Below are 27,938 nucleotides of genomic sequence, written 5' to 3' on the forward strand. Positions count from 1 at the left end.
GAGCAGAAAAAAGTATATAGCCTGTCCTGGCTTGAGAGGCACCATTGGTGATTAAGCACACTGATTCTGGAGCTGGGCCACCTGAGTTTGAATCCCGGCTTACCCCTGACTAGCAGTGTGGCTTTGCACACTTCATCTCTGTGCCTCAGTTAGCTCATTTGTAAACGGGGCTAACAATCCTGGAAAACCACTCCTTCATAAAAGGCCTGTTTTCCGAATTACCTCAGATAACTTAAGAACTTCGCATACTCCCTAATACGTGTGGGGTACATCACTTCACAGTAACCTATCTTGTATCATAGGCAGAGGGAGGGAAATCTATGTTACAAAAGTAAGACAACTAGTTAGAAAGAAACTGAGTCAAACCAGTTGAAAGTTAGCAATTTGTGGTTTGGTTAAGCAAATATGCAGAACACCCTGATTTCTTACATATATACATACTGTAAACTCATGTATCTTAGTTTGTAAATCAGTACTCTAATTCTGCGTTGCTCTAGAAATGTATGGTACCAAACCAATAAAAGGGAGCATTTTCCTTGCCACTACAAACCAAAACTTTAAAATGAGATACTAAGTAAAGAGAGGCCAGAGGAGAAATTGAGAACTTCATAGTCACTTAGAGTAAATCTCTCCAAGGGACCCTACAGCGCCTTTGGATAGAGGCGCCTTTGCTACTGCCGGGGAACCCAAGGAACTGAGTGGAAACTGCTACGAGGCCACCAGCATGACTGAATCTCTGTCTGCTTTAACTACTCTTTGCAGCTTCTCTTCACAGCATTTATGTGTAAAATTTTTTGTAAAATAGAGACAAGAAAAGTATCTCTTTTGAATGATATATTCATTAAAATATCCACAGGCACACATGTCTGAACAATGATACGTGTCCTGGACAGAAATCCCACGACAAGATAGAGAGGCAACAAGTCTGAAGGTCACTCTCAGAGGTGAGCTGCTTCCTTGCAAGATGAATGTGGTGGCATCGGGATAATGCAAGATAAGCCTTTTTTGTTCCTGTCAACCATTGTTTGGAAACCAGTCACTTTTTATTGACTGAGTTACAGTCTAGAGGACTGAATTATAAAGAAATTCTGGTTTTCCCCCAACACCCAGCCAGACCCGCTCTGTGAGCCAGTACTTCCACTGTGCTTGGATGAAATCTCCAGTGGATCTCTTATTTTCAGTCACTCTCAGATAATAAAAAGCCCCCCACCCCCTAGCCCTTTGAGTCCCACTAAAATTGTCACTTCCGTAGTTAAGATCCCCAGTCCTAGGAAATAATCAAAACTCTGAGCTTCATTCAGAAATGAAAGCCCTTCTCTCTCCAGGCAGGCCTTCCTTACACAGGCAGGCCAGCGGTGGGGCTCGGGGTATGACTCGCTTTTGCTCTGTTTTCCTGCCTTGTTAATTTAATACAATCTCCTTCCTTGTTGTAAAGACATCTCTGTGGGTTTCTCAAAATCCCCTCTGTGAGAACCTCTTATTTCAATCACTGTGAAACGGCCGTGGCTTTTCTCCAGTGGCAACTCCTGACTCCAGCCTCCAGCCCGGGCATTCTGCAGTCCCCACCTCACAGGCTCACACTATCAGGGTTCCATCACCCTCCCAGGCCCTTTTGGGCAAAGTTGTTCTGAACTTCCAGCCTGCGCTTTCTTGCTCACTGTTGCTCTCTAGATGTCTCTCATGGGACCTACATCTGAGTCACAGTAAATACTTGAGCATCCTTTTGCCTGACAAATAGAAAACGTATTTCCATCTGACGGCAGCCCTCTTCTCTCTGTCCCACTTCTTCTCGCCAACAGTCTCAGTTACAGACTCTCCAATGTGCGTCAGAGGCCAGTCCACCATGGGCCCCCCAACACATGGGGGACAGACGTGATTCTGCCTCTTGCTAGGTTTGAGAACAAGGAGAATCATTTTCCTCCTGTGTCTGTGGCGGGGAGTATGGAAAATGCCACAGCACTCCCACATCTTCCTCCAGGGAAGTGCTCCCACTTGTTCTCTTCAGTCAACCCTTTTAGGCCACTGAGGTTAATGTTGAGCTAAAGGTCACAAAGCCAGTTTCAGCCATCTTTTTTGCGTGACTTGCATTAAGAGGTCTGTTTCCTAACTTTGACATATGGGGGTTCTTCACATCTATTTTGTTCTTGGCCTCTGGGTCCTCAGCCATAACGGAGACAGAAAGAATTCTACTTCAACCTCCTGACGTACAAAGCTAACTTTCAACTGCCCTTAGTGGTCATTTCTAACAGAAAATATAAGTAACTATAGGTTACTTATATAAGTAATATAAGTAAATGTTAATATTTACTTAAAAATTAAATATAAGTAATTAAAATGTTCCTTGATATCACATAATCAATCATAATTTCTATTTTGGATTCTGACAGGACATAACGTAAGGACAAAAGACTCAAATACAGAAGGTGATTTTGAATTAATATAGCTAGGCAGACTTTTTAATGTAGAAAATTTTAAAGTAGAAATCTAAAAATTTCCACATGAACAAAGACTTGATTATGAACACTATCAATAAGAGTTTTAATAACTTGATTTTTAAATTAAATCAAAGTTCTTTGTCCTAATTAATAGTTGAATCAGCAACTGGTCATTTCTACACAAAGAGCTCAAAAGAACCTCTATTTTAAAAACTATTTTCACTTCTGATATGAAGAGTTTAGAATAAAATGTAAAAGATAGCAGCAGGTCATGTCTTCTAAATTCTATTCCTCCCCCTGCAAGGTCACTGTAAGAATCATACCTGCTATCCATAAGGAAATCTTACTTAATATTCCTGTTCAGGTGGGGTTTTCCCTAAAATTTCACACACTATTCAAAGGTAAGTTGTGCAATACTGCTTAAAAATAGTCCTCCAAAGCCAAACAGACAAGCACATGGAAAGAAACCAATCTGAAGCTCTGTAAACTAACCCTCTGGAACCCGCAGAGACAGAAGGATGAACCATAACCAGTTACCTCGTGTCATAGGGGTATCAGTGTCAATTAAAACCTGCACAGGTTTTACAGATCCTCTATGCTAATATAATGAAGACTTCAGAGGAATATACTTGATGTTCCATTATCTCTCAAGAGATTTTGACTCTTACACGCCTTGAAGTAAGGTATTTTGCTTTGAATCTGTGTCCTAGTGCATAACAAAGGGCAAGATTAGCAGGTGCGATATGCTGACAACAGATGACATCCCTCTTTGTATTTCCCACCTTGATATGACTTTTAAGCAAAACAACTGCTTATCTAATTTTCCTCTATCATTGTGAACCTCATAGAGAAGCTAGAAAAAGAGATGCAAATGCTACTCAAGGTTACATTTTCCACTTGTCTGTGAATTTCTGCCATTGTCGAATCACTCCAGCAATTGTTCCCTCTGTTTTGCATCATAAGCTTTCTCTCTCTGCTAGAATCTTTTCATCAGCTTACCAATACACTTTATTATCTCCCATCTGCAATAACCTTTCTGTTAACCCTACATCAGCTCCAACTATAGCCATTTCTCAAGTTCCCGTTACATCAAAATTCCTCAGAAGAATTTTAATACTTTCAGTTTCCATTTCTTCTCTTTATAATGTCTTTTAAATCCAATCTAGCAAGACTTTTGTAACCCCCATCTATAGAAACAAGTCTTGTCAAGGTCAACAACGTTGTCAAATTCAGCAGCCAATTCTCAACCCTCATCTCTGTTGATCTAACAGCAATACTTGACATTGGTGATCCCGACCATCCTCTTAAAAGATTTTCTTAGCTTTCTTTGAATTCCAAGTAAAAGACATGACCCTTAATTCCAATCTTGCTTCACTAGCTGCTCCTTCTCATTCTCCTTTGCCTGTTCTTCTTCATTTCTTCAGTTTCATCCCTGAATAATCATTTCTCAGATATCTTTACTTTTCTATGTAAGTCACTTTCTAAGGGACCTCATCTAGTTCATTAATTTATAACTCTCAAATTTGTACCTCCTGCCCAGACCATTCCCCAGAATGATTCTGTATTCAATAGCTTATTGTACATTTCTTCTTTAACATCTAATGGATATCCCAAACTGAGCATGACCACAACCAAACTCCTGGTTTCCCTTCATCTCCTATTTACTCTTAATGCAGTCTTTGACAGACAACTCAGTAAACCAAAACTTCATTCTTTCTGTTGCTCAGGCCCAAAACATGGGAATCATTCTTACAATGGCCTAGAAAGCCAGGCATGATTTAGCATTACAAGCTTTCGGAACTTATCTCCTTTTACTCTTCCCATCATCCACTCTCCTCCTCATCTCCATACTGCTGTTTGATCACATAAAACCTGCCTCAGGACTTTGGTATTTGGTGCCCCTTTCCCTGAAACACTGCCCCTCTAGAAATCTCCATGGCTTTCATCTTCACTTCTTTCAGCTCCCTATTCAAAACTTGCCTTATCAGCAAGATATTTCTTGATCAATATGCATAAAATAGCAACTTCCTCCATCGTCAATTCCCCTTAACCTGCTTTATTCTCCCCCATAGCACAGACCACTACCCAACATATTAAAAATTCATGCTTACATGTTTATGTTCTATCTCCTACTGGTATTAAACTTCTTGAGGGCAGGGACTTTATTTTGTTCACTGCTACATCCCCTGCACCTAGGATAGGGTGGGGTACATAGGAGATGCTCAAGAAATAGCAATTAAATGAACTAAATGAGTCATTTTAAAACATGAAATGAGAAGGAGTCAGTAAGTCAGTTAAGGGTCACGAAGAGATCATTTTCTCTTTGGTCTAAGTGGGAAATTTGCCTAAGGGTTTTGAAATCCCAGAATACAATATTATAGATGCACTCAAAATACTAATGATAGTACCTTTCATTTAGAGTTCCCTAAAGGATACTCTCTTCCACTTCATTGATAATTAGGAACTGACTATACCTTCCTAACTTTGACAAGCAAGAAGTTACACAATATTTCCAGAAATAACTTACAGGAGTTAATAGTTGTCACGGTTATTTTAATTACAGCTTCAAACCTCAATTTTATGTTTTTCACATGATGATTATTCTAGCCAAGTCAATCTCTATTAATAAACTTCTAGTTCTCCAACCCACATCATGCTAAATATTATTTTAGCCCCCCAAAATTTGAATCTTCTGAATCAAAAAAGCATATCCAAGCTTACAAAAATGAACTGTTTTTTGGTAATTACAAACAGTGCTTCTAGGAACACTCCTGTACGTGTCTTTTGGTAAACATATGTACGCATTCCTATTGAGTCCATCCCTCGGAATAGAATGGCTGGGTCACAGAGCAGATGAATTTTCAGTCTTAGTGGGTACTGCCAAATGGTTTACCAAGCACTTATGCCAATGTGGACTTCCACCAGCAGTCTATGGGAGTTGCAGCTGTTCCTATTCTCATTAGCACTTGGTATTTTCCTTCTTTCTTCACTTTAGCCATTCTGGTGGATGTGTAATAGTATCCCCTTGTGATTTTAATTTGCATTTTCTTGATAACTAGTGAAGTTGGAACTGCCTTCATGTATGCTTATTGGCCTTTTGGCTATTGTCTTTTGGTCATTTTCAATCAGGTTGTATGACTATTTTTCACAATTATTTCTAAAAGTTCTTTTTATATTCTTGATAAGTCTTTATTAATATGTGTGCATATTTGGAAACAACGAAAATGTCTACAAACAGAGACAGTGTAGAATAGAAAACTAAAGTGTAGCAATTTATATAATGGAATACTATGCAGCAATGACAATGAATAAACTATTGCTACTACTGAACACTGTGGATGAGTCTTACACACATATGAGCAAAATAAGCCAAATAAAAGGTATTTACTGGATTATTCCATTTATATTCAGTTCAAAAATAGGCAAATTTAATCTACTGTATCGTAATCTTTCAGAAGCTAGTTAGTCATTGGAAGAGGACATGAAATGGCTTCTAAGGTTTCGATAATGTTCTATTTCTAGATCTGGGTGCTGGTTACATGGTTACAGGTGAACACTCATTCAGTTGTAGACTTATGATTAGTGCACTTTTCTGGATGCATATTTCATTTCAAAAATGTTTAAAACAACACACCCCAAAACAACTTTTGTGTTTAATTATATATGTATGGTATGTGTACATCCATATAGACAGATACAAACACTTGCATACATACATACATACATACATGAAGAGAGGGGGAGAGAGATTGCACAAAGCAACTCAAAGATGATATTGGAATTATTCATTAGTTAAAACTAAAAGTCTCTATTTAATATTCTATATGACAGAGTAAATGTATGTGTCCAAATGTGTTATGATCTTTAAAAGATAATGCGCTTTTCTATCTGTAAAGAATTAGTCTATTGCTTTTTATCTTTTGAAAGCACTGCCAAAGAGAATCAAGTGTTTTACGCTTCATTTCCTTTGTAAGTATGCCTTGCAGATCTTATTGTATAAGTATATGCAGTATGCAGAGCGAATAAATCATATACTGTCTCCAGACAGTACTAGTTCAGAATGAGTTATTTGCAAAGCTCTGTTGGTAACTAAGATCCAAATTGAATACCATTAATCCAACTAATGATGAGTTTTTATGTGGTAAATGTATGTCTATGAACAGGAAGACTGTAAGACCGTGTGCTCAGAAAGTGACATTCTGTTATTTAGAAAGAACTTCAATGAGTTTTAAATCTCAGTAAAAGCCTACAAGTAAACCTAATATGTTGCTTTAAAATTTAAAAAATATACAAAGGATAAGCAAAATCAAGATAAAGAAAAATGTATTCTTATTGGTGAGCATAACAACTAAAGAAACATAAATATAGCAGCAAGAAAGCTGATAAAAAGATTTGGACTAGGAATCAGAAGACCTAAATTTCACTCCCAGCTCCTACTCAGCAGGGTGCCCGTAGGAAAGCCATTTTACTTCGTGTAACCTCATTTTTTTATCTTCCAGATAAACAGTATGGAAGATGAACTGTGCTGTATGACCAAAAAGTGACCCTAAAATGCCCACCTGGATTAGATAACTAGAATACCACTGACTCTATGACCTTAAGAAAGCTACATAAACACTCTCCACAAGACAAATTCTTCATATATAAAGGGTGAATGATGCTGCCTGCTGTACAGATTCACTGGGAGAATGAAATGAGGTCATGTGTCAAGCACACAGCACCTACTCTTGCACAGAGAGGGTGAGCCACTAATGTCGCGTCCATCCCTGCCCTACCATTCTGAGTCTATGAAGAAGCTATGTGTAATAAGCTCACTCCGATGTCTTTCCCATAATTAGGTTTTCTATTTTTAAAAATTAGCTTAAGTAATGATAGAAGAATGAGAACTAGAATAATATAAAATATGGAAAACCCTCTGAGCCCTTTAAAGAAACTCTAATATCACAAACATAGGTAATCCCCTTTGTAGATCGTTTATAGTTTAGGAAATACTTTCACATACAACTTCAAATTATACTATCAGAGAAGCTCTGTAAACTAGGCTGTTCTGAGTAGCAAGATGAAATCCGGAGCCGCCCTGTTCCATCCCGAGCAGGACATGACTCATCCCTTTGTCCAGCATTTCCACACTAGATACGCTACTCACCCCTTAGTCGCTTAGTAGCCATTTTGGTTATCAGACTGCCTGGATATTGCAGTGACTGTGTTCAAGTAACCCTTAGTTTACTTCGTAATGGCCCCAAAGCACAAGAGTGGTGATGCTGGCAATTCAGATATGCCAAAGAGAAGTTGTTGCTGTTAATCTCTCACTGTATCTAATTTATACATTAAACTTTACCATAGGTATGTATGTTTAACAAAAAACCTGGAATATATAGGGTTCAGTACTATGCGCAGTTTTAGGCATCCACAGGAGGTCTTGGAACATAGCCCCTGCAGATAAGGGGGGACTATTGTACTGATAGGAGAAGAATTAAGTGGTACATATTGTTTCATTTGTTATAATAATGTACGGTTTTTCTAATTTAAAGAAATTCAAGGAAAGGAAAGGAAGAAAAAGTGAATTAGAGCTAACAAAGAATAGACCATTGTAGGCTATTAGTTTAAGAAGTATGAAAATGAACACAGGGAAAAAACAAAGTTAATGAAATAGGAATATAAAAATTATATATATTTTTTCAGGTAGGAGACCTGCCAGTATATTTGTAAGCCCTTAGAAAAAAGAGACAAAGAAGAGAATTGAAACCATGGGCAAGCAGAGGTGAGGTGATAAAGATACGTCTCAGAAGAGGGTGGAGGGGATGGGATCTAGGGACTGAACAAAAGGAAGTCCCTTTTCCTGTAAGTCAGGAGCAAAGGAGAAAAGAAAGGAAGATGTTGTAGGTAGCTTTAGAGTGAAGACAGAAAGACAATGGGGGAGTTCCTGCCCAATGACTTCTATTTTTCTTTTCTTTTTGTTTTTTAAGATTGGCACCTGAGCTAACATCTGTTGCCAATCTTCCTTTTTTTTTCTTCTTCTCCCCAAAGCCCCCTGGCATATAGTTGTATATTCTAGTTGTGAGTGCCTCTGGTTGTGCTATGTGGGACACCACCTCAGCATAGCCTGATGAGCAGTGCCATGTCCACACCCAGGATCCAAATCAGCCAGCGAAACCCTGGACCACTGAAGCGGAATGCACGAACTTAAGCACTTGGCCAGGGGGCCAGCCCTGTATTTTTCTTTTCCTTAAAGTAAAAGTTAAGATTGTATGCCAAGACTGAAAGGGCAGTATAAAGGACCAAAATAGTTATCAGGGAGAGAGGAAAACAGAGCTGCTAAAGGGCAAGTAAAAGGATTGTGGAACCACCATGAAGACCCAGCCAAGACTAGATCAACACAGAACATAAATCAATAAAGATTCTGAATAATGGAAAACATCTATGTTTGTAGAATTAAACCAAAAATATTATAGATGTTCTAGTCAAATGAATATAAAACTTTGAGGTGATATTAAACAGTGTTGCAAATAAGACCGCTGGATTATCTTGTCAGCCATTTCCATTCGAGAGCTAAACACTGATGCAAAGAACACTACGCATCCACTCATTTATAGGGTGGCCTTTTCTATCAGGTTATTCTCAGAATCAGAGTAATAAACTTCCCTACATATGCATGAATTCCTACTATGGTTCTGTTACATGAGGACTAATAAAGGTCAGATGTTTCAAGTTATCCAATACATTCTATTAGAGATTTAATCAGTGTTTTGCTGTTATTCCGATCAGAGCTCTAGACATATTATTTCATATTTACATCATTTCTCAGAGGAACTATTTGTATGTACATAAATTTGAATAATTTGCTTCATAGATTCTAAGAGTAAATTTCCATAAAATGTCTACAGTAAAGCAACTCATTTGTAAGAGGTTCTCGTTCTCTGGAGTGCAGCAGTGCTGTGCCTCTTTTAGGTAGCAGCCCAAGGAGAACGTAGGAGACTTCTGCAAATATACTCGCTTCTTTACTGTATTACAGAAATTACTCACCTCCAAAAGAACAAAAACAAGACACACTTTTGTAAATCAAATTCCTTAATTTGTGAAATATTGATGGGCTAAGAATACAGACAATTCACCTTCCACATTCTTCTACTTTGGAGTAGTTAAATACCCACGTTTTGATAAGTCAACTCTGAAATTAGACCCCTCTGTCATTAACTTGGTCAAGAAACAGAATTTTGTGTATTCGTTTTCTGTTGGTTAGGCTTGACTGGCTCTAAATCGGAAAACAAAAGAAGAGACAAAAAACAAAAATAGTTAACCCTGAAGAGAAAGGTACCAAAACAATCATAAATAAAACTCCACAGCATCATAAAAGATACAGTTGTCATAAATGAATGCAGGAATGAAATTCGCAGACTACTGAGAGCAACTTTTCACTGTACAAATGAAAAAACTGAGACCCACATAGATTAGTGACTTCTTGAAAATCATAAGGCCAATCAGCAACGTTCTAATTGAGATACAACACAGTTCTGTCTTCTCTATTACAATGCCTTGTCCATCATGACTTAGCAGACAAACAAAGGAACTTTAAACAATCTTTAAACAACACATGTTTAGAGGTGTTACCACTAACCAGGGTCCCAGTGAGTCACTGACCCATCAAAAGATTGATTCGTGGGGTTTTTTTTAATATAATAAGTCACCCATTTGATTCCATTTGATTTAGCAAACACAATGAAGATCTTATGTGAAGAATTTTGAAGTAGGCAGAATACGAAAGTGTGTGTGTGTATATATATATATATATAGTGTATATATATAAGTACATGTACATATATATATACTTTCGTATTCTGCCTACTTCAAAAATCTTTACATAAGAGCCTCATTTATGCTTACCAAATGCAAGTGTGCATGCATGTATGTATATATATATATATATATATATATACACATGATTTTATATATATATCTATAGTTAGAAAGTTAACCACATACAGAGTTAACTCTCTAAATTGTAAATACTTGAGATGTGATAGATAGATATATACACACATATATTAAATAAGATGTGTATATATATTAGTTAGAGAGTTAACATTACATGTGGTTCAACTAGGAAATAAAAGACACTATACAGAGTATTAGTATTAAATCTAATCAAGTGTCAAAAGATACAGTATGGACAAAAAAGTTTCTAAGAGATCAAGAAGAGGGAGTTTAACATGAGTTCTAATCATAGGCTCATAAAATCTTGGCGACAAAAGGAACTTTTAACCTCTAACTTCCTGGTGAATCTTGATTCGGGTAGTGTCCCTACCCAAGCTATGCTTAATCACTTTGGCAACAAAGAACCTCCCAAAGAAATCTATTTTCTCTTTGGAAAGTTCTATGGTATCCTTTAAAAGTGAACTTGTCTTCCTCTATGTTTCTCTCTTTGGTCTTGGTTCTATAACTCGGGGTCACCCAAAAGAAATCTAGTTCATCTTATACGGCAACTCCTCAAATAGCTAGTGATTACTCTTCTGTTTGTCCAAGAAAACAACCCACAGTACAATCAATCAAACAGACTGTCATGTTCCTGCAAATCGTGATCATAATTCTCTGATTGAACCCCATGTCATTCTAATCCTCACAAACAATGGCAAACAGAATTTAACACGATGCTCCAGGTATGACATACCCACCATGAAATTAATACTTTTTTCTTTCGAAACACTGTATTTCTATCAATGTCCAGGACCTCAAAGTATTAATCAGCCATAGTATGCTGTTAATTTATATCAATCTTATTCTCAACTGAAACTTCTGATTATCTAAAAAGCTTCATAAGGCGAGGTAATCCCTGAGATGAGCCCTGAAGGACCAGTAAGACCTGGATAGGTGAAGCGGGAAGCTGTCATTCTACATACAAACATGTCTCAGCATAAAGAATAGCAAGAGAAGGTTGGGAACAAGGACAGATCAGCCTTTCTAAAATGACAGAGGAGTTTCATAGAAAGTTTGGGATGTAAATTAGGCCACTGAAAAAGTAAAGAGTTTGCACTGGATCCATCAAGCAATGAGAATACATTGTGGGTCTTGAATGTAAGAGCAACAAAATGAAAATGGAAACAATATGTAAGATGGATAATAACAAGCAGAGAAAAAATAGGGCAAATAATCACAAAAATATTGATGAACTGTTCAAAATGATGGTAAGTGGAGATGCAATGAAAGTAACACATATAGGAAATCATTTTAAGAGAAAGAAAGACATGATACATTTAAGTTTCATGCCTGAATAACTCGAGTAACAAGGATGCCAATTTCAAAACTTGAGAAAGTATTTGGAAAGAGGAAATCATTAATTCAGTTGATTGCAAAATAACAGCATGCCAGTAAGCTGGAATTGTTCAATAGGTAGTAAGAAAATACATAACTAAACATCAGTGAAATATTCAATCTAAACATGTTATAGTAGTAATAATACAGGCAATTTTCAACTGTATCCGTTGTATAGATCATCCATATCCTTTTCCAATCAGCCTTTCACCTTTTGGCCAATGAGTTTATCTTGAACATTTCCACTAAGAAATAAGAAACTAGAACTAAACTCAACTCAATGCACTCTACTAGTGAACAGTAGGTAAGAAAACCAGAATAGGAAGAAGATGGCTAATATTAAACTTAGGCAACAAATGACGGCATTGATTATTCACAGTATCCCTACCCTTCTTACCACATAGAACTGATGTGTACAAATATTATCATTAAATAGTACAGTATCTCTTTGAAGGAAACAAAAATATTTCTCATGATAGATATCAAATATCTTTACACACACAAGTTTTTTTTAGTTTGTGAACAAATTAATATAAAGAAGTCACACTGTTTCCCATTATGCACACAGAACCAGAGTAAAAAGCTCTTTGTCATGATTTTGAAGCTAGAGTGCCAACAGTTTGGAGGAAAGACAATTAAGAAGATAGGATAAATACACTAATATAAATAACGGCAGCCCTCATCAAGTATCAATTAAAGGCTTGTTATTAAGCTTCCCCATACCTAGGATACAAGTCTGGACCAAAAAATGGAAGAAAGGAGATTTTAAATATAGATTGTAAACATATTAGTAGCCCTTATTTTAAACTACCTGATGCTTGAAATTCAAATAGTCCTCAAGAAATGGTAGAAGGCTCCCTAGCTCAGTGATGGCAAAAATGGCATTTAATACTGCCTGGCCAAATGCAGTATTAAAAATGTTATTATGTCTGTTATGAGCACAAATAGAAATGACAAGTAATGTTTTGTTTTTTCGATAAGACAGTTCTGTTTTGTTTATTTAATCAAAAATTCTGAAAGTATATTTTAGTATGTCCTGGTTTCATATGTAATACACATATAAAGACAAATCCATAAACCTATGCCTTCTTATAAATTACGGCAGGCATTGATTACATCATTTATATTTGTCATCGCTCAATCATTATTTCTTGAGAAGAACTGTAGCTTTCTTCCTACTGGTTCAGGTCAGAAAAGAGGAAAGATTTTCTGGGTTTGAAAGAGATATTTTAAAAACTTGATTATTCATGACATTTCGAGAAGAAATTCTACCATTGAAGGTTTTTAAATCCCTATTATTAACACAAGACCAAGACATATTTATTTAAGTGATAGAGCTCTCCAAGACAATGCACCAAAAATAAAGATACATCTATTTAAATCTGTATCGAGATAGAATTTTTAAAAGATGATACACTCTATATCATTCTCCTATTGGATAATCAGAAGGCTGTAAACAAATACATTAGAATCAAAGAATCTTAAAAATCTCATATATTGAAGTGACCTGAAATATCACTGTCTGGTCTAACTACCTAACTAGTGTTCAAACTTTCTGTAAAATATGCCTGCCAAATAATTATCCCTTATGCCTGAGTGCCTCCAGTTACACTGAACTCTACCACCCCACTTCCCAGTCAATTATATGGAGGCAGAACTCTACTGGGAAGTTCTTCCTAATTTGGAGCCAAAATATGCCTCCTCATCGCTTCTACTCATTAGTCCTGGTTTTAATATTGGCACCAAGTAGCAGTCTACTCTCTCAACTACATTACAGTTTTTCAATCATTTGAAAACAACTTCCAAAAATCTCAGTTCCTTCAGCAATTCCTAATATGATGTGATTTTAATTCCTCAACTATTCTTATTTCTCTCCCCTGAAAATACTGACTAGCACAATGGAGAAGTCTCTGTAAATCTTGCTTTAAATAATATCATTCTATTAAGTGAAGTAATATACTTAACATGGAAACATGAGTAAAATGGAAACATTAATTTTCTTTCTTAAGTAACTATACATATTTATTTGTATCATGATTATTGTATTATCTAATATTTTTTCAAAATGTGCTCTATCAAACTATGTTTTCCCCAAACCTATACTCGCAAAAATGATTTCTGGACCAAAATGCAACTCATACTTTGATCTTTTTGGTTTCAGTCCTTCACTTTAACCCTTCAACATCATTTTGGATCCTAATTCTGTCTCACATATTCACTACATGTCCCAATATCACATTATCCTGTTTGGACAAGTGTTTCCTCTGTATAGTCTTATTTTAGTCATTGGTAAGAATGGTGAACATGATAAGCCCAAAATTTCACCAGGAAACATCATCCTGGTTGAAGGTGTTCCACTGAGTGCCCAGTTCTTATCTAGTTTTCCCTATATCAAGACCATATTGCTAAATATTGTCCATAGGGATCATATAAGTTATTTTGAAGTACATTAACAAAATCCAGATATAATGACTTATAGGAGCCAAAGATCTTTAGGTTTTTATTCACTCTTTAAACGAATTTTTATTGCATGTGTATTTGGTGTCAGGCACTGTATTAATCCTGGTGATGGAGTCAATAAGACACTGCTCTCAAGGAGCTTACAATCTAGTGGGGATATCAGACAATTACAATTGATGATGCTATACAGTATTATAAACTTCATAACCATTTAGGGAACTATGGAGGCTCCAAGTGTGACTATCTAAATCAGTCAGGATTAGGAAAAGTTTCCCAAAGGAAATAGCAGGGTTTGAGTTGAGTTTGAGGTCATTATGGAACAGCCCGATTAAAACGTTAGATACAGGGGCATGGTGCTCTTCAGAGAGGTCTGGGCCAGACATACAGACTTAGGAGTCAATAATGAATAAATGGTATTTATAGGCATGCATTTGGACAAAATCACTGAGGCAAGAGTTAACTAAAGAAAGAAGGAAAGCATTGACATCTTAGGTAAAGGGAAGAACACTTCCAGAGGTGTGAAAGAGCAAGTGTGAATGAAACTCAATCCATGTGTGGGTTGCGTAGTGGTGGGGGCTGGGATGGAAAGATACTGCTGGAGGTGTCAGAGGTCAGTTCAGCAAGAGCTTTGTGTGCGAAGCCAAGAAATCAGAACCTTATTCAGAAAGCTATGGAGTCCTTTAATGGGTTCTAAGCATTGGAACAACTTGACTAGATTGAAGATTTAGAAAACACACTCTAGGGTCAGTGTGGAATAGGAATTGATGGAGGAAGATGAGAAGCAGGGAGACTAATAAACAGTTCACCAAAAAGGGTGGGGAGGAGAAATTAAAGCAGTGTCTACAGAGGAATGAATAATGAAGCTCATATTCCAGAGGTGGTAAAGACTCTGAAATGAGACGTCTTGGAGACTGCTAAATTTGGGGAGCTAAGGTTGAAAGAGAAGGTTTAAGGTGATCCCCAGATTTTAGTTCGGATGGCAAAGGAGGTAGTGGTATCATTTGCTGAAAAAGAGAACGCTTTATTAGGAGTGGTGGGAGAGGATTTCTGAACTCAGGTTTTATCATTCTAAGTTGGGTTTGAGGTCAAAATGGGATAGCCAGGTAGAAATGCTGGATGTGTGAGTAGAGCGTTCTTCAGAGAGTTCTGGGATAGACACAGACACTTAGGAGTTAATGTGAACAGATGGTAGTTACAGCCATAGATTTGGACAAAATCACTCAGACAGAATGTATAGAAAATCAGAGGAAGGACCAATAGATTAAGGTTAATGTCAAATTCAAGCTGCAAAATAAAAAACTAACTGTGTCCAAGGACTTAATTTAAAACAGTATTTTCTCATTTAAAGTATATTTCTTTTATTTTAATATATATTAAATTTTTAAAAGGAAATTTATCAGGTAGTCTGTCAAAGTGGTACTACTGTTTTCACTTACACACTCAAAAACAACAACAGCCTAAAGTTAGGATGTTACAGAATCTTAAAATAATGTGAGTTAAGAAAAACAGTAAAGAGCCAGGAAAAGTTTATGATATGATTCAAGCTCAACATCAAAATTATACCCTGGAATGTTAAGGACCCCAAGTCCTTTATTTATTCTACATTTTAAAACATTTTTCCTCTTATTGACCATCTTTGGGGGGGGGGGAATGTTAAAACATTAAAACAAGAAGTTTTCACTCATGTTTGCTACACTTATACAACACGTTAACGGTATATGTCTACACAACCTCGTTGCTTCATCAACTCTACTCAAAAGAAAAAAGTTTAAATAAATCAAAATATCAGTGGGCAAGATATTAACCATACTGAGGAGTACTATGCTAGTCTGTATCTAACTTCTGAGTTTTGTAATCTCAAATATTCCTCTTAGTCAAGATGTTCAATATTTAATCAATTTACACAAGATGGACTAACTGGATCATCCTCTAAGAGACAAAGAATTTGCTTATTCTCTTGCAGTACATTATTATAGCTGAGATTCTTAATCTGCATGTTCAAAGAAATTTAATACAATGGATACAGTCATAGCCAGAGAAAACTCTAGTCTTCTGAACTTCATAATGCAGTGATAATAAAATCAAAATTCTTAACAAAATGCTCGAACAAAATAATAGACAAATCTAATTCTCCAGGGTACATCTACTTTTTAATAAGTAAGATTTATGGCAGCATCACCGTGGCAACTGTTAATAAAGCTTTAATCTCATAATTATAAAAAGATAATAAAATAATAGAATTAAAATAACAGAATAATAAAATAAAAAGTAAAATAAAAAAATTTAAAACTGTAGTAGGAAATTTCAAAGGTAAAATTTCAATTAATTACTCAACATATTTAAAATACTGTGATATGGGCTTACCAGTTATATGTTGGGCCTTCCACTTAAAGATTTCCACATTCACCAAAAGAGAACCTTATTGTTTCATTCTTAATCTATTAGATTTAACTTTAAAAAACTGTCTTAAATAACCATAGATACCATAAGTATATACAGTCAATTTATATATAAGGCAATTTAATGGTGTAATTCTGAAAAGAGATAGAATGTCCTCTAAAAGGCTCTCCTAAGATACATGTAGTTACAGGGCTTGCTGGTGCCCTCTTCAGAACTCTTTGATTCGTGGCATTTGATTGGGGGCAAGGAAAGAGGACAAGAGCCCCAGCAGCTCCCGCATATAGAGAAACCTAACTGATAGAAGCTGGCTTGACTCCACACATAGAATCACCATGACTACAAAACATATACAATGGATTGTGCAAATATGTCAACATTCATCAAATAAAAGGTTAAGGTAAAGAACATCTGAACATGTGAATGTGTCCTTTCCCCTGGGAATGGCAAGGCCTGACAATGTCCAGTTCCCTAAAATGCTAATCTCCTGGTTGTGGCACAAAAACTCTAACAATGAAGAGTAGTGATAGTTGCAGACGGTGGTTATTCCTGAACCTCCCCCATCAGATACTTCATACCCAGCTGGGCAAATGGCCAAGGGGGGACACATGAATATAACTCAGGGCCCTCCTATCACATACCCAGAAATCTCGCCCTGACATCAGACTGTGTAGCACTGGATTAAGCAGGGTTATTAAAGCTGAAAACCAGGAGATATTTCTTAATAGGGAGATTTATTTCATGCTAGACTTTATGTAGATCATGATATTGTCTCCAGACTTTCAGTCTCACATATTCATGCAAATACCCACTCCAAAATACCAATTCTAACATGCTTTCTTTAAAACTATATTCCCCAAACGTACCTTAATATCTCTTACAGAACATCTATAAAACTATAATAATCTACCTTTAAATAATGATGATGCTGGAATAATGTTACCTATGATCAACATGGAATTTAAGAAATCTTAATTAAAAAATGACCTACAAAAGCAAATTAAATTTTATTCCAGATGACTTCATATGTTACATTATTACCTAAAAGTACATTATATTTTGTGAAAGTTATTTATATACTGTTCAGTTGTTCTAACTATTGGACATTATTTGCTGCTTTTCACCAGTAATATTAACATTTCCAATTAAAAAAAGCAGAGTCCAGACCACAAAACTTTCGTTTCATTTTTTTCTTTTTTGGAGGGCAGGGTGACTTGGATTTAGATTTTGTTTTCATAACTTCAAATTTAATGAAATTTTTGAGAACTATCCTAATTTCCTAATGTAAGTCCTTTATGATAAAAAATATTGAAACAGAAAATTGAGCTACCATGTGAATTTTCTTCTTTTGTGCATCAATGTAAACTAAATACACCTTTAAGTCATAGTTTAGCTGTTTTTTTAAATGAATATTCATTTTTAGGAGTATTTTTTAAAAATCAACTTTTTGAACTGGTATTTGCTCAAAACATGGAATCTCAGTATTAAAGTTGCACACTTAAGGTGACAAAGAAATAGTAACTTTTTTCCTACTTTTATAAAAAATGTATGAAAACTTATATAAGCCCAGGGCACAAACAAAACTTTATAAAACTTTACCTTTAGCACTGGGAATTGGCTATCATTTTCTAAATGTCTCTTCACCCTGTCATTGTCTATCTATGAAACAAATGGACACATATTCCATAGGAAAATTTTTGCTGATATGTTTCAATACACCACGTTACTTTCATAAAAAATGCAATGACATTTCTCCATATAAAAATATAAGACAGGAAGAACATACGATGGACATAGATACTGCTTCTTTTTCCCCTTCCCTTTCTTTGAAGACTTCTCTTTAGAACAGGCTTCTTCAACCCACAAGGAAATTAAAATAAAAAAAGCAATCGCCAATAAAAACTTCATCTTGAAAAGTTAAATTTCAGAAGATTGATCTGCAAGAAAGAACAAGAAAATGTTCACATTTATGAAGCAACGGATAACTCTATGACTCTTTAAACAGTATCACCATCACCACCCAAAGGACAAGTGCTTTTGTACATCAAATTCTCACTGCTCAAACCTATATGGCAATATTTCACTGTTTTGTGATGGTTTAGTAAAAGTTAGTTTAAATAGTGGTTCATAGAAAATAAGACTCCAACGATGTATAAAAGGTAAGCATGCAAAATTTCTGATTCCATAGTTACATAAAATTATAAATTGACATAGAATTGCACAGTATATCAATATATATTTATAAAGATACCTGGAAGAATGTTTATCATAGTGTCAAAACGCTTATCCTGTGCTAATATACTGGCATTAATGTTTTTGTTTTCTCTTTTAATTTCTATATTGTTTGAATTTTGCCTGTATATTTCTTCAAAAACCATAAACGTATTCTGAAGGAAAACACTATTCTAAATATTAGAGAACTGACAGATATAAAAGAAAAATTTAGTATCAAAGAGTTTCACACTCTAAATTCATTGTTTTTATTTATACACGCTAAATTGGAAGTCATCTTTTATCCAAAAAAGGTGTATGTTGATGTACGTTAGCTTTTTGGCTTTTCTATTTACCTGATGCTAACACTTATCATCAAAAAGACATCTGACTCCAGGAAGTCTAGGCAACATTATATGAAATAAAATAGTAAGTATGGTCAGACTCCTCCAAATAATCTTCTTAGCCATATTTTAATAACATTCTCCATGCTCAAATGAGAATTATATTCTTACCAGTCTGATGAATTAAAAAAAAAAACCACAAAAACTTTAAGCTCTACTAACACTGGAATATTTAAATCTCTTCTGCATCCTACATTTCCAAACCATAAATTGCTTCTCCTTCATTGTTTTCTGCAGAGTAACAGACCTGTCATATTCCTCATCATTAACTTAATTCGCATCTCACCCTTATAATTTTGCTTCTCCTATGTCATATTTTTCATCTCTCTTTCTCCCAGGAATTCTTATTTTCTCACATTTCTCCCTTACAGCCCCTAAGATAAGCCAGAAGGGCTTCTTCCTCCGTCCTCTATAGTGAAGACAACAGTGGGGGCTTATCAGGCCAACAGAAACAGAAGGCTCTCCTGTGTCAACTTACAGCACTGGATGCTCCCTTCCCCCATCCTACAGCGGCATCTGCTTCCAGACACCTTTGCCCACAGCATCAGGTACTTCTCCCACCTTCTCATTCTTCCCCAAGAAAACAGGAGGGCCGGCCTAACCGTGTGAAAGGTCGAGAGAGAAATTCAACCCTATGCTCTCTGTCTTCATCTCCAACCTTTCAAAAGGGACAGCGGCAACACCCAAGGATCTTCACAAACAAAACAACGCAAGGAGACCTCCTCGCCAACCTTGCGTTCCCTCATCCCCCCCCCCCCCCCCGGCTCTCTGCGTCCCTCCATCCCGAGCGTATCCGCGGATGCCACCGCATCGGTGACCCGGCGGCCCGCGCAGGGCAGCGCTCGCCTCCTCCCCCGGCACGCCGCAGTGCTCCTCGCGCCTCCACCACCCCAGGTGTGACCCGGTCTTTCCGCAAAGGCTTTTATTCCGGTCCCCAGACCGCCCCCCCCCCACCGTCGCCTACCCCTCTGTCCTCTCCTGCTCCTCCCTCCTAAGCGGAGCCCCCAACACTTACCCCGAGGCGCCCCCGCCCGCAGCCGCCGGGCGAGAAGGCAGCGGCTTGGGGCCCAGACGGCGGTGGCAGCTGGGGGTGCAGCGGGCGCAGAGCGGGGGCAGCTGCGTCCCCGCCGCCCGCGCCACCCCGAGCTCGGCTCACGCGCCTGCTCCGGCCGCGGAGCCTGCGCCGTGACGCGCCGCTGCCCGGCGTCCGCAGCCCGGGTCGGGGCCGCTGCGGGGACCGGGACCGCTGCCGGGAGCCGGGGCCGGGGCACGGCGAGACCGGGGAGGGAAGCGGTGTTCCGACCCAGGGTGGAAGGACGTCACAACATCTTCCCCTCCAGGCATTGGCGGGGTTGCTGAGCATCAGAAATGTAGTCCCTCGTAGGGAACTAAAGACGGTAAAGACGGTGGAGGCGGGGACAAGGGTGTTTAGGACAGTGTTGATTCAGAAGTAAAAACCTTTAAAGGAGCTGGAATCCTTTAGGGTCAACTTTTGACCACTAGCAACAAAAAATAGAACAACGAATAACCTTCTGGGACCAAAGCAGAAAATATACAGTTTCTGAGATTTCATCATTTGCCTAGACTCTGGCATGTAACTTAATCTCTGAGTCTTATTTTCCATTTCTAAAAGCCTAACGTTTCTAAGCAAATAAATTGGTCAAAATTACTAAAACCGTATAACCATGCAGGTAATGCCATTTTAACATTTGTTACCTAATTACATGTGTACAGAGCTTGACAGTTTCAAAACCCTTGCCTGCATTATTTCATTTGGCCCTCACAACATTCATTCCTGGGCAAGTTTTGTGGCTTCGTTCCCATTTTGCAGATGAAGAAAGTGAAGCTCAGCTGCATTAAGGGATTTACTTAGTATTACATATCTTGAATGGAATTTGCCAGAGACTCAGTCTTGACTTTTACACTTCTAAGTCAGATATGATCTCTTGGCTTTCTTGTAGCAAAGTGTTCATCTTCTCTGTTGTTTAACCAGTAGCCCTTCGTTCAGCTGTGTGGCTCTTGGATAATAGACGTAGCTTTCCTGTTACCGCCTGACTGTGTGCCTAGTTGATTTTTTATTAAGAAAACATTGTCTCAGGTGAGCGTCACTTAGCGTTGTATTGTAGACCTACAGATGTATCCACTAATAAATTTTTCTGCTCATGTCAAATGGGGGTAAGGGAGAATTCCCTACATATAGCTATGTTCTCTGAGCTTCACCAGATACTCTGCTGCCTGAGATTAGCATTTGATCTTTACTTTATTTAAAGGTCTGTCCTCTTTGGAGCCCCCAAATTGGATCAGGATGACTTTGGATATTACAGGTATGTAAAGGAGAACTGTATTCATCGTGTAAGTTTTATAAGTTTTAGAGAATAAGTCATATATGGAAGTGAAGGGAAGCAGGATTTGCCACCCCAAAATATGTCTCTTTGGCGTACAGATTATTCTAAGCTGATTATTTTTTAAGAAACAGCAGACATTAGGATTCTGATTGGGATTGCACTGAATCCGTAGATTGTTCCAGGTAATATGGACATTTTAACTATGTTTATTCTTCTAATCTATGAGCATGGGATATCTTTCCATTTCTTTATATCTTCTTCAATTTCTTTCAATAATGTCTTATAGTTTTTAATGTATGAGTCTTTCACTTCTTTGGTTAAATTTACTTCTAGGTATTTTATTCTTTTTGTTACAATTGTAAATGGGATTGTATTCTTGATTTCTCTTTCTGCTAGTTCATTGTTAATATATAGAAATGCAGCTAATTTTTGCATGTTGATTTTGTACCCTGCAACTTTACTGTATCTGTTGATTATTTGTAATAGTTTTTTTGTGGATTCTTTTAGGGTTTTCTATATATAGAATCATGTAATCCACAAATAGTGACAGTTTTACTTCTTCCTTTCCTATCTTCCCTTTTATTTCTTTTTCTTGCCTAATTGCTCTGGCTAAAACTTCCAGTATTGTGTTGAATAAGAGAAGCAAGAGTAGGCATCCTTGTCTTGTTCCTGTTCTCAGAGGAATAGTTTTAAGTTTTTCACCATTGAGTATGATGTTGGCTGTGGGTTTGTCGTATATGGCCTTTATTATGTTGAGGTGCTTTCCTTTTATACCCAATTTATTGAGAGTTTTTTATCATAAATGGATGTTGGATCATGTCAAATGCTTTCCCATATAAAATTTATTTGGAAGAACAAAAGACCACAAGTAGCCAAAGCAATCCTGAGAAAAAAGAATAAAGGTGGAGGCATCATACTCCCTGATTTCAAAATATACTACAAAGCTATAGTAATCAAAACAGTATGGTACTGGCACAAAAACAGACACACAGATCAATGGAACAGAATTGAAAGCCGAGAAGTAAAATCACACATCTATGGACAGCTAATCTTTTAAAAAGGAGCCAAGAACATAGAAGGGAAAAAGGAAATCTCTTCAATAAATGATGTTGGGAGAACTGGACAGCCACATGCAAAAGAACGAAAGTAGACCATTATCTTACACCATACACAAAAATTAACTCAAAATGGATTAAAGACTTAAATGTAAGACCTGAAACCATAAAACTCCTAGAAGAAAATATAGGCACTACACTCTTTGACATCGGTCTTAGCAGTATCTTTTTGAATACCATGTCTACTCAGGCAAGGGAAACAAAAGGAAAAATAAACAAATGGGACTACATCACATTAAAAACGTTCTGCACAGCAAAGGAAATCATCAACGAAATGAAAAGACAACCAACCAACTGGGAGAAAACATTCCAAAATCATATATCTGACAAAGGGTTAATCTCCAAAATATATAAAGAACTCATACAACTCAACAACAAAAAAGTGAACAACCCGATCAAAAAATGGGCAGAGGATATGAACAGAGATTTTTCCAAGGAAGATATACAGATGGCCAATAGGCACATGAAAAGATGTTCAATCTTACTAATTATTAGGGAAATGCAAATCAAAACTATAATGAAATATCACCTCACACCCATCAGAATGGCTATAATTAACAAGACAAGAAATCACAAGTGTTGGAGAGGATGTGAAGAAAAGGGAACCCTCATACACTGCTGGTGGGAATGCAAACTGCTGCAGCCACTATGGAAAACAGTATGGAGATTTCTGAAAAAATTAAAAATAGAACTACCATATGACCCAGCTATTCCACTATTGGGTATTTATCCAAAGAACATAAAATCAATAATTTAAAAAGATATATGCACTTCTATGTTCATTGCAGCATTATTCACAATAGCCAAGATGAGGAAGCAACCGAAGTGCCCATCAATGGATGAATGGATAAAGAAGATGTGGCGTATATGTATATAATGGAATACTACTCAGCGATAAAAACGACAAAATTGTGCCATTTGCAACAACATGGATAGACCTTGAGAGTATTATACTAAGCGAAATAAGTCAGACAGAGAAAGACAAATACTATATGAAGTCACTCATATGTGGAAGATAAACAAAGAAACACATGGATAAAGAGAACAGATTAGTGGTTACCAGAGGAGAAGGAGATGGGGGGAGAGTGAAAGGGGTAAAGGAGCACTTATGTATGGTGATGGATAAAAACTGGACTGTTGGTGGTGAACATGATGCAGTCTACACAGAAACTGAAATATAATAATGTACACCTGAAATTTACACAATCTTGTAAGCCAGTATGACCTCAATAAAATAACTTAAAAATAAAATAAAGAAACAGCAGACACAGGAGAAGATCTGAAAACCAAGTAGAAGTTATTCTTTTGTGAAAGATATTGATAAGGGAAATCTGCATTTGTAATGATGTCTCCCTCTCTGTACCAGGAAGATGAGGATGACTAAATATCTAGAAACTCCTATCAATGGAGAAGGCACCTACTTAAATATGCATAACACCATTGTTCACTGTGCTGTTCCTGGTAACATCCCATAACTCGCCTTCCATCCCCCTCAACCTGTTCTTTTGCTTTCATCCGGAGATGGTATTTAGGGTGATGGTTTGGGCCCTTTCAGGGAGTTGCCCAGTTTTCCTGGGTATCTCTCAGGTATACGAGAGGTATACATGTTATTAAACTTCTGTTTCTTTTTCTCCTGTTAATCTGCCTTTTTGTTCCAGGGGGTCTCAGCCAAGAACCTAGAAGGTTAGAGGGAAAATTATTTTTCCTGCCCTACAGAGGGATAGGAGAATAAGTTTCGTGCAACCAAGGGAGTTTAGAAGTTGAAGAAAACCTTAAATTTCGTTTTCCCATAATGGAAGAATTACTGAGTTTGGAATAATAGGAGGTTCACTTTCATGTAATGAAATAGACTTACCTTTCTTTGCAAAATCTTAGGGAAACATTTAGAACTTCTATGCTAAAAATACCTAAAATTGACTTGGTCACCTTCCCTAGTATTGTCTCTATGCCACCTATGGATGTTGTGTTGGAGAATTAGGTTATTCAGAAGAAAAGCATATCGAACTGTTTGGATGGTTTTGGATTTTTGTTTTTGACTTTTTCCCAAAGGTTAGGAAATACAGTTGATGACCTAAAATGACCTCTTCCAGGCCTATGAAGTTGTGAAATTCAGAATTTTGAATATTTTCTCTGAAGATGATTGGCTCACCTGTATTTATATCACTGTTTCATATTATGTTGTCAAAGGGGAAGCTGCCAAATAACATCATGAAATAATCCATTTTCCCCAATCCTATCAAATGTTGGTCCACTTTCTCTATGTTTTCTCTGTCTCCATTCACTGCCTTCATAATTTCATCCAGTCACATGGCTTTAAATACCATGTTGATAACTCCCAAAGTTATTTCTCCAAACTTGACCTCTCTCCAAACCTTTAGAGTCATATAGCCAGCTATCTTCTCAACATGTCAACTTGCATATTGGTAAACATTTCATAACTCAGCATGTCCAAAATGGAGCTAACGTTCTCCCCCAAACTGGCTCCATACTGAGCCTTCTTCTCAGCTGATGGCAACCTCTTCCTTCTGGTTGCTCAGGCAAAACTTCTTGAGGTTGTTCTTGATTCCTATCTTTTCCTCACTCTTCACATCCAACCTGTCAGGAAACCCTGTTTACTCTCAAGTTATATCCAGAATCCAGCTACTTCTCACTATTTTTACTGTGACCAACCAGGCTGAGCCACCATCATCTCTAAGTTGGATTACTGCAACAGCTTCCTGGCTGCTTTCCCTGCCTCTACCATCACCTTCCCCCAACCCCTAATATTCTTGACACAGCAGCCAGATAGCTTCAAAACATGTCATACGGCAGATTATGTCACTCCTCAGCCCAGAACCCAGCAATGACTCTCACTTCATTCAGACTCTAAACCAAGGTGTTCATAATAGACTACAAGGCCCCAGTTGTTATGCAGCCCCTCCAAATAACCCTGCCTTCTTCTCCCACTCTACACCTTGACCCCTCTGCTCCAACCACACTGACCTTGCTGCTTCTCAAACATACCAGTGCCAGGCAGAGGCCCACCCTAGGTTATTGTTTCCAGCTGTTCCTTCTGCTTAAAATGCTCTTCCCCCAGATAGCCACTTGTCCACCTCCCTAATGTCTTCAAGTTATTTCTCAGATGTCACCCTCTCAAGGAGATTTATCAAATATTTTTTCTTTAATTAATGGGATCCTGTTGTACGCTTCTTTATGCTTTTTTCTTCCTTTGTTTACATCTACCTGAAAACATTTGGTGAGGTCTATCTCTACATACTTAATAGCAATGCTATTTTTTATGCACCTAGCTTCAAGTGGCCTATATTAATTTTATTTTACTTGATCGTGAAACTTAAATGCTGCTCTAAATATCTGGTGTTAGATTAAGAAACCAAACATTAAAAGAAGAGAGATTATTCTCACCAAATCATTTGTTCATATGGCATAAGAACTTACCACTCTTGCCGCTGCCTAAATCGTCTTAAAACATTAGTCTTGAACATATACATTTATTTTTTCCTATTTTCTCTTTATATGAATTCTATTTATCCTTTAATGATAGCCTGAATTGTAATAGTCACTCATGAAATTTTTCATCAAAACTTCAGTCCATTTGCCATTATATAATTTATAAATGAAGAGCCAGAGACATCATATAACTTTTCCAAAGTTTGCTAATAAATGATTCAGAAAGCTATGTACCTAAGTATGTCTGATTCTGGAAACTGAGCCCTTAAAATATTTTTTGTGTGACTGTAAATTGTATATTCAACAATATCTCATGGCACCCAAAATAACATTGGCATACAACCAGAACGCCACAGTAATTATGGTGTAATTTTGAGAAGATAAAAGAAGAAATATGAGTAAGATCTTCCTATTTATGAATCTGAGCATTGTACTCTGTTTCATCTCATTGAGGAACAGAACAATCAAAGGCCCACCGTGACATCTACCAACCCACCATCACTCCTAACTCCACGGAGAGGAACTATTTGCGTTTGGAGGCATATGAACTTAAAATAGATATCAAGATCGTAATGTTTTCTCAAAGTATTTACTGCAAAAGCATCTACATGATATGATACAGCTTTTTGGTATATTAGATATGTGTCCTAGTCCTTAGCAAAAACAGAAAAAAATTCTCACCTCTGTGCAAATAACATGATACTATTATTGTACTTCAAGAATGTGCCTTAGGAAAAAAAACAAGTAAACCTATTGATTATTTGGTTTTATCAAGGCTAGTCCAATAACAATTATATCAAAATCACTGATTTTAGCCCAAAGTCCTCGTGTCCAGGTAGATATTGCAATGCAACTGTCATCCACAGATCAGGTTGTATGAGTTGTTTATTCTTTTATTTTGTAGTTAGCATGTGATAGGTCAGCTCACTCAGGATTGCTCAAAGCCAAATATTCCTCTGAAGCCATAATAGCAGTTATTGTGGCAGAAGCGGATGACTGGTAACTTAGGCCCACAAATCTTCCAGTCAAATGAAATCTCTTCCAAAAGCGTTTGCAGTTTTTACCAAGTCTGAGCAAAGTTATAGTTGCCTCTTTTGACAAACTTTGAATCTGCCCATTGGCATTGCTGCAGATCTGGAAGGAGGTCATGCTATCCTCCAAAAGCCAGGATTTCAAGTCATAAATGATCATGACAACATGTTCTCTTCCTCTGGTATCCAAAGCAGATACGTCATGTCAATTTAAAAAGCACTCCAAAAGTCTGTCTTTTAGAAACTTACAAACACTGTCAATGTTGATTTCTTTTTCCTATTTCTTTCTTTTAAGACCTAGGTAAACAACTAATATTGGAAAAGTATTATCTATGGATGATATTAAGAATTTATTCCTCTAGGTTTTCTAATATCAAGCTAGATCAACTGTAAGCTCCAAACATGCAGATTATGGAAGCTAAATCTATGTCTTTGTGGGAAATGTTTCATATTTACCACATCTATAAACTCCATTTATAATTTATATATGTGGCATGAGAGATGATGAATAAGAATAGGCATTCTGTTTTAGCAAGGTTTTTTTAGAATACACAAGTGAATGGATAACAGTCCTACACACATTAAAAGTAAATTGTATGAAGAAAATCATGGTACCTATCAAATTATTATGGTTTTAAAATAAAACTTTAAAATCAGGCTCACCAAGCAAATTAAGCCCATCGTGTCATCATTAAGTCGCTACTTAAGTTTACTGTGGATTTTAAAGATTATGTCTCTCTAACCTAACATTAAAAACTTACTTTACCAATAGAAGCCATATGTAGTA

At 37.0% G+C, this 27,938-nt stretch overlaps 1 protein-coding gene across 5 annotated transcripts in view; it reads right to left on the minus strand.

Annotated features, from left to right (window-relative positions):
- GLRB (glycine receptor beta) overlaps positions 1-20,468 on the minus strand; it is an 85,631-nt gene extending 65,163 nt beyond the window's left edge. The window contains exons 1-2 of one of the 5 annotated variants that reach the window (XM_023636387.2): positions 20,229-20,468; positions 18,385-18,535 (exon numbers count right to left, since the gene is read on the minus strand). In XM_023636387.2, coding sequence (XP_023492155.1) covers positions 18,385-18,506 — 122 coding nt within the window. In that variant the 5' untranslated portion in view covers positions 18,507-18,535; positions 20,229-20,468. Of the gene's footprint in view, positions 1-18,384; positions 18,536-19,691; positions 20,150-20,228 lie in introns of those variants that run through there. The other 4 variants (XM_070257415.1, XM_023636388.2, XM_023636389.2 and 1 more) reach the window with 4 other exon arrangements.
- Between the last annotated feature and the right edge of the window lie 7,470 nt (positions 20,469-27,938).

Source organism: Equus caballus, chromosome 2 (genome assembly GCF_041296265.1).
Source record: "Equus caballus isolate H_3958 breed thoroughbred chromosome 2, TB-T2T, whole genome shotgun sequence".
In the NCBI taxonomy this organism is placed as follows: Eukaryota; Metazoa; Chordata; class Mammalia; order Perissodactyla; family Equidae; genus Equus; species Equus caballus.